We start from the raw sequence: 6864 nt of genomic DNA, 5'->3' as shown, positions 1-6864 counted from the left end.
GTCCTGAGCGCACCTATGAGCAGGGCCGCATCCCAAAGGGGGCTGGCCGTGGGCGCAGCAGTCGGGAGAGCGCAGCCGCCTCCTTCAGGCAGGCGGGCGGGGCTGCTGCTGCTGCTGCTGCGGAGCCGGGGAAGCCGAGCGCCCCAGTCGGCGGGCGCCTGCCGGAGGGGAAGCATCTCCTGGCCCCTCCCTGCCGCGCGTCTCTCCCTCGCCCCGCCTCCCGCTCGCCGGGCGCCTCGGGCGGGGATGGCGGCAGCCGCGCGGACCGAGCGCGCGATGGAGGCGCCGCGGCGGCCGCACCTGGAGGAGGAGGAGGACGCCGCCGCCGCCGCCTCGTAGGCAGCGCTGCCCGGATCCCGCCCTGCCTGCCAGCGCTGCCAGCGGCGGACGGGGGAAGCAGGCAGACGTAAGCAGGCTAACTATAGCATCTCCCCGGAGCCGGGAGGGAGGCAACCTGGGCGAGAGGCGGGCAGCCTGCGCCATTCCCGGGCGAGGAGCGGCGTCGCTACAGGTGACTCGGCTTCTGCACAGCATCCCGCCCCGCACTCGGAGGCCATGGGGCTGCCTTGGCGTCTCCTGCTCGCGCTCCTGCTCTCGGCTCCCCTGGGCTCGGCCGCCGAGGGCAGCCTGGGGCAGGCGGCGCCTGGCAAAGGGAAAGCGGCCAGAGAGAAGCAGGCGGTTTACCCCAAGAGCGCGGCGGCGGCGGCGGCTCCTCCCTGGAGCGGTTCCCCGGAGAAGAGCCCCGTCTTGGCCCCGCCTTGGCTGCCCCCGGAGGTGCCCGCCAAGGTGGCCTCGTTCCTCCAGACGGGCGACCCTCGGCAGCTGAGGCACGCCAACTGCTCCGGGAGGTACGAGCTGGCTCCCCCCTGGGCCGGGAAGCCCCGCCTGGCCGCCTCGCCCCCGTCGCTGCACGGCGCCCTCGACACGCTCCTGCACGCCGCCAACTTCCTCAACACCATCCTGCAGAGCAACCGGAGCCGCGAGCAGAACTTGCAGGAGGACCTGGAGTGGTACCAGATCCTCATCAAGAGCCTGCTGGAAGGCGACCCCAACATCTCCCGGGCGGCCATCACCTTCAACCTGGAGCCCTGGTCCTCCGCCCCGCAGCTCTTCCTCCAGGCCGTCCGGCAGGACAGCCACATCCTCCTGCAGGACTTGTCTTCCGGGGCTCACCACCTGGCCAACGCCTCCAGCGAGACCGAGTGGTTCCACGCCTGGAAGCGCAAGGGGAGGCCCCACCAGCACCGCAAGGGCTTGAGTCCTCCCGGTGCCAAGGCTTTGGAGGGCAGCCTGAAGAGGAGGGATGGGCACCCGGTGGCCCCCGAGAGGAGCCACATCAAGTGGTCCCCCCCTTACCTGGAGTGTGAGAATGGGAATTACAAGCCGGCCTGGCTGGTCACCCTCTCTGCAGCTTTTTATGGGCTTCAGCCCAACCTCCTTCCTGAATTCAGGTAGGAGATCTGAAGTTTGACGAGTCTCTTGGTTCTTTTCTTTTTTTTTTGTAGCAAAATGTGAACAAGGGATTCTTTGCTTTTAAGAAGCCAAAGCTTTGTGAGTGAGGAGCAAGAATATACTTGCATAGAACATTGGAATCCCTCTAGCTCCTTGCACAGACTTCCCAAATAATATTAGTTAAGCCCCTTAACTTCAGCGCAGCCTGAGAAGTTAGTCTCCACAATGAATTCAGTGGGGTTTTCTCCCATGTAAGTTTGCATGAGGTTGCAGCTTTTTGTTTTGTTTTGCATCCTATAAAACTGGAATGCTGTTCTCCAACCTGATAGGAAAGTTAAGGTAAAGGTAAAGGTACCCCTGCCCGTACGGGCCAGTCTTGACAGACTCTGGGGTTGTGCGCCCATCTCACTTAAGAGGCCAGGGGCCAGCGCTGTCCGGAGACACTTCCGGGTCACGTGGCCAGCGTGACATCGCTGCTCTGGCGAGCCAGAGCCGCACACGGAAACGCCGTTTACCTTCCCGCTGGTAAGCGGTCCCTATTTATCTACTTGCACCCGGAGGTGCTTTCGAACTGCTAGGTTGGCAGGCGCTGGGACCGAGCAGCGGGAGCGCACCCCGCCGCAGGGATTCGAACCGCCGTCCTTTCGATCGGCAAGCCCTAGGCGCTGAGGCTTTAACCCACAGCGCCACCTGCGTCCCTAATGATAGGAAAGTTAGAGAGGTTTTATTTTTATTTAAAAGAGAGAAAGATATTTGCAGCATGAGTAGGGCCATAGGAACATCTGTTTGCAGCCCAGTCCTATGTGTATTTATTCAGAAGTAAGTCCTTCTGTGTTCAGGCACTCTTATTTCCAATTTCATAGCACCAGTACCTTAATATAAAGCAGCAGCTGCAAGAAGGAAACCCTTATGAGAAGGGTTTTTTTCTTTTTCAAAACCATCTGGGTTGAGATTAGCATGCCTCCTCTAAAAGGAGGCAGAATTCTGTGAAAAGGTTTCCTTTAGCCATTTGACTTGAGAGCTAAAGTGTGGGGGGGGGGGGGGAGAGAGGGAATCACATTCTTGATGAGATGGAAAGGCCCCTTGTGAAAACTTCCAGCTCCAGTGAGACTGCAAAGTTGGTAGTTTGGTACTGTTGCTAGGATCAACAGAACACCGTGACTTTGTTCCAGCTAAAGTAAGTTATGCCTAACCATGATCAAAAGCAATGGGTTTTTAAAATTAATCTGAACTAGTTTACACGACTGGTTTCAATGGGACAGACAGTGCAAACCTGCACAGGTTTACTCGAAAGCCAGCCCTGCTGTGTTGAGTGGCAGATGCATCTATTAAGTGTGTTTGGAATTTCAGCCTCCTTTGGGGCTAAGTTCTGCAGGATTGGACCCTATTAAATACTTCAACCCATTGGACAATATAGCCCACCCCACCCCCGTTCCCAGTTATTGTCACCTTACTTAATCTGGGTGTGTGTGTCTTAACAGTTGCAGATCTCTTTCAGCATTAGTGTCTATGTGCATAATAAAAATAGTTTCTTGTACCTACCACATTATAGCAGTAGAGCAATAGAACCGGAGGCAGAGCGGCGAATGATGGATTCAGCTGTAATAGTTACAGATCATGCACAGTTATCCTTATGTACACAGCAGTGCTAATGATAGACTTTTTCCAGCCTGAGGAATGTGTGCACATCATACATTTGAAGCACATCCCCCCTCCCCAAAGAATCCTGGGGATCCTTCACAGGATCCTAAGCACCCTTAAAGAAACTTCAGTTCTCAAGATTTTTTTGCAGGAAAATGTACTATTCAACATATTCCAAAGCCTCAGACTGCTGAGACAGTTCAGCTATGGGAAGTAACTTGCTGCTCTTGGTATATGAATGGGAGAATTTGGACTACAAGTGTTATCCTTTTGTTTGTGCTTGAGCTGGGATCTGGCAACCCTGATTCTCCATCTGTTTCGGGTCCATTCCTTGTTCCTTCATCCACATTTCTGTCTGCTTGTTGGTCCAGTGCTTTTCAGGCTCTCCTGCTAGATGAGTGTTTCAGTTGCACAGTGTCTGGTTGAGTCAAGTAACGGTTACTTTGAGAAAATGTGTGCAGTTTCCTTTGGTTACCAAAGCAGGTGTCTGGGTTGATTTTTTTGGGGGGAGGCAGTATACTAATTGATTCCTGCTTTCTGCCACTTCTGATTTGAGAAGAAGCTTGTAAGCCCAGAGAACATAACAGAGAAAGATTTGCTTAAATAATTTATTGTTGGCAGCGTTAAAACACACACACACACACACACACACAGAGAGAGAGTGCAACTCAAGGCCAATTCAAACGATGGTTTCCTGTATTTTTACTCTGAGAACTATTGAAACAAATACTATTTTTTTAAAAAAAGGCTGAAGGTGGACTTTTCAAATTGCTGTGCATTGTTAGACTGAATTGTCATTTAAAAAAAAAAATGTAGAAGCACATTACAAAATCAAGCACTTCCTGATGGATGTCCTAAGAATTATATTTTTTTATTAAGTGCTGCTGGCAAGCTTTGGTTGTATGGTATCATAGCCACCCTGGGAATCCACCCTTGGTTTTCTGTCTGCCTCTGGTAGTAGTATTGTGGAATTCCTTTTGTAAAGCAACCTTTTGAAAATGAATAAATGAATAAATGAAAATGAATAAATAGACTGGTGACTATATCTTTGACTTCACTGACAGGCCATTGGACTCTCTAGGGAGGTATGGTTCCAACACTTCAAACAATGGCCTTTCCCCCTTGTCCATTGAGGCTGCTCCTTGTCTGTCTCCTTCTAAACTGGGTTAACCCACATCTCCCTCTAGCTACTAAATGCCCTTTTGGTTGACTCCCCAAGTAAACTAGGGACTCCCTTGGCTTATTCCACTGAGGTTCCTGTCTGGTTATGCAATTGGCTGGTGGGAATCTGGGATTGCCAGAGTACTTGACCAACCTCTGAGCTTCCTAGTTGGATTAGAAAGGAAATAAGCCCAGCTGTAAAGCTGATTTTGTATGTGTGTGTGTGTGTGTGAGAGAGAGAGAGAGAGGTGAGTGGAGGGGTGTTCGCTTGAGTTTTTCCAGACAATCAGAAGTCAACTGGGTCAGTCTCAATGGTAACAAAGGAATAGGTTTCCAAGAAACTGGCTGCAGCTCTTTAAAATCTCTTCCAATAAGTATAAGTGCAACCTTTATTCATACAAGAATACTCTGCTTGGAGCATGCACTGTTGCAGTTCATGTTAGCTTCTCTCTGTGCTGTGAAGCATCATGTTTCATTATGTAAAGTTAAAATTAACTTGTAAGAAAATTGCTCCTGGTCAATGGGGTGACACTGTTGCAGAATTTAATGATATTATTAGATGCCATCCAGCCTAACCCTGGACAGAAAAGGGCCCAGGTTTCTGTTACAGGTGATACTTACCACATAAAATGTCCAGTAGAGGTCATCATGGTAGCAGTTAAACTATACTTTCCTACCTACAAAGACTAATGCTGGTCATTGCACACGTATTTAACATATATCTTCCACAAACCTGCAAAGATTCGGTAGCTCCAATAGTACCATGACACTTTCTGTACCTACTGCCAGTAAATATAAATAATAAATAATTTTTTATTTATACCCCGCCCTCCCCGGCCAGAGCCGGGCTCAGGGCGGCTAACACCAGTAAAATTACAATAAAAACATAATAGGGGGGAAAAACAATTTAAAATACAGGTTTAAAATACAGTGGTACCTCGGGTTACATACGCTTCAGGTTACATACGCTTCAGGTTACACACTCTGCTAACCCAGAAATAGTGCTTCAGGTTAAGAACTTTGCTTCAGGATAAGAACAGAAATCGGTGGCGCGGCAGCAGCAGGAGGCCCCATTAGCTAAAGTGGTGCATCAGGTTAAGAACAGTTTCAGGTTAAGAATGGACCTCCAGAATGAATTAAGTACTTAACCCGAGGTACCACTGTACAATTTAAAATTCACTCATTTTAATAATAGCCCATAGATCACAACCATAAGGGGAGGGAAACATAAGGGTCAGACTGAGTCCAAACCAAAGGCCAGGCAGAACAGCTCTGTCTTGCAGGCCCTGCGGAAAGATGTCAAGTCCTGCAGCTGTTTCCCCTCTTGCATTTATCCCACTCAGGTGTACTGGAGGGATAGTCATGTTGGCATGCAGCCAACGAAACGGGGGCAATTGGCAGGACCCCAGCTGGCTCCAGCCTACCGGCCAGTGTGCCAGACAAACTCCAGTTCTTGGTGCAGCATGAATCTGCGACCCGAGCTTCAGAAGCTAGGGCATGCTACTCAGCGGAGTAAACGCTGTGCAACAGAAGTAGCAGGAGAGGCTGTGTGAGCATATTTACAAGCAGTTTATTCAGCGTACATCAGGACAAAAGGAAACATGTCTGATCTCCTTCGTGTCCAAAGCAAACAGCATAAGCAAAAGCTATGCACAAACGGAAGTTCCCAGCAAGCTGTGCTGGAGTGTAAACAGGCATGTGACACACAACAATCATGCCTGTTCCTTAAGGTGGAACGGAACATCCCAACAAGTCATAGGTTTTTGCCTCATGGGAAAGTTGGCATTCAGTAGATCTTTTCCACCTCCATTCACAACCACCAACTTAGATGGCTGTAAAAAGGGATTAGACAAATTCGTGGAGGAAAAAGGCTCTCTATGGAAGCTATGTGCTGCCTCCAGGACCAGAGACACCATGCCACTGAATGCCAGTTGCTGGGGAACATCAGGAGAAAGTTGTTGCCTTCATGCCCTACTTTTAGATATTCCATAAGCATACGGTTTGCCGTTGTGGAAAACAGGATGCTGGACTAAGTAAGCCATTGGTCTGATTCAGCAAGGCCCTTCTTAGGTTCGCCTTATCACATCACATCTGTGCTGAATATTTTCATACCATGTTATAGACTTCATTTTCTATGAGAGCCAGTGTGGTGCAGTGGTTAAGAGCGGTAGTCTCGTAATCTGGTGAACCTGGTTCGCGTCTCCGCTCCTCCACATGCAGCTGCTGGGTGACCTTGGGCTAGTCCCGCTTCTCTGAAGTCTCTCAGCCCCACTCACCTCACAGAGTGTTTGTTGAGGGGGAGGAAGGGAAAGGAGAATGTTAGCCGCTTTGAGACTCCTTTGGGTAGCGGGATATCAATTCCAAACTCTTCTTCTTTCTGTGAACCTGGGCCTTGTAATGGACTAGATCCCTTTTTTGGGGGGAAGTGTTGCTCATGCCGCCCTCCCAGAGCCAGCCCTGCAGCACTTTGCAAGGTTGGGATCTGATCAGAGTCTTTGCAAAGGAGCTCAGGGAGGGCAGCATGAGAAGGACACAACAACCATGCACTGTTCGATCCCAGCTCCTTGAGGGTGAGGCTGGATCGGAGGGTCCATGACGTCCTGCTCAAAA

General features: G+C 50.5%; 1 protein-coding gene across 1 annotated transcript in view; it reads left to right on the top strand.

The window, feature by feature from the left end:
* Positions 1–295: 295 nt before the first annotated feature.
* Positions 296–6864, top strand: part of GPR158 (G protein-coupled receptor 158) — a 119627-nt gene continuing 113058 nt past the window's right edge. The window contains exon 1 of the mRNA XM_079948123.1: positions 296–1451. Coding sequence (XP_079804249.1) covers positions 556–1451 — 896 coding nt within the window. The 5' untranslated portion in view covers positions 296–555. The remainder of the gene's footprint in view (positions 1452–6864) is intronic.

The sequence above is a fragment of the Podarcis cretensis genome (assembly GCF_951804945.1).
Source record: "Podarcis cretensis genome assembly, chromosome: 12".
NCBI lineage: Eukaryota > Metazoa > Chordata > Lepidosauria > Squamata > Lacertidae > Podarcis > Podarcis cretensis.
This window is presented reverse-complemented; position numbering and strand designations above follow the sequence as displayed.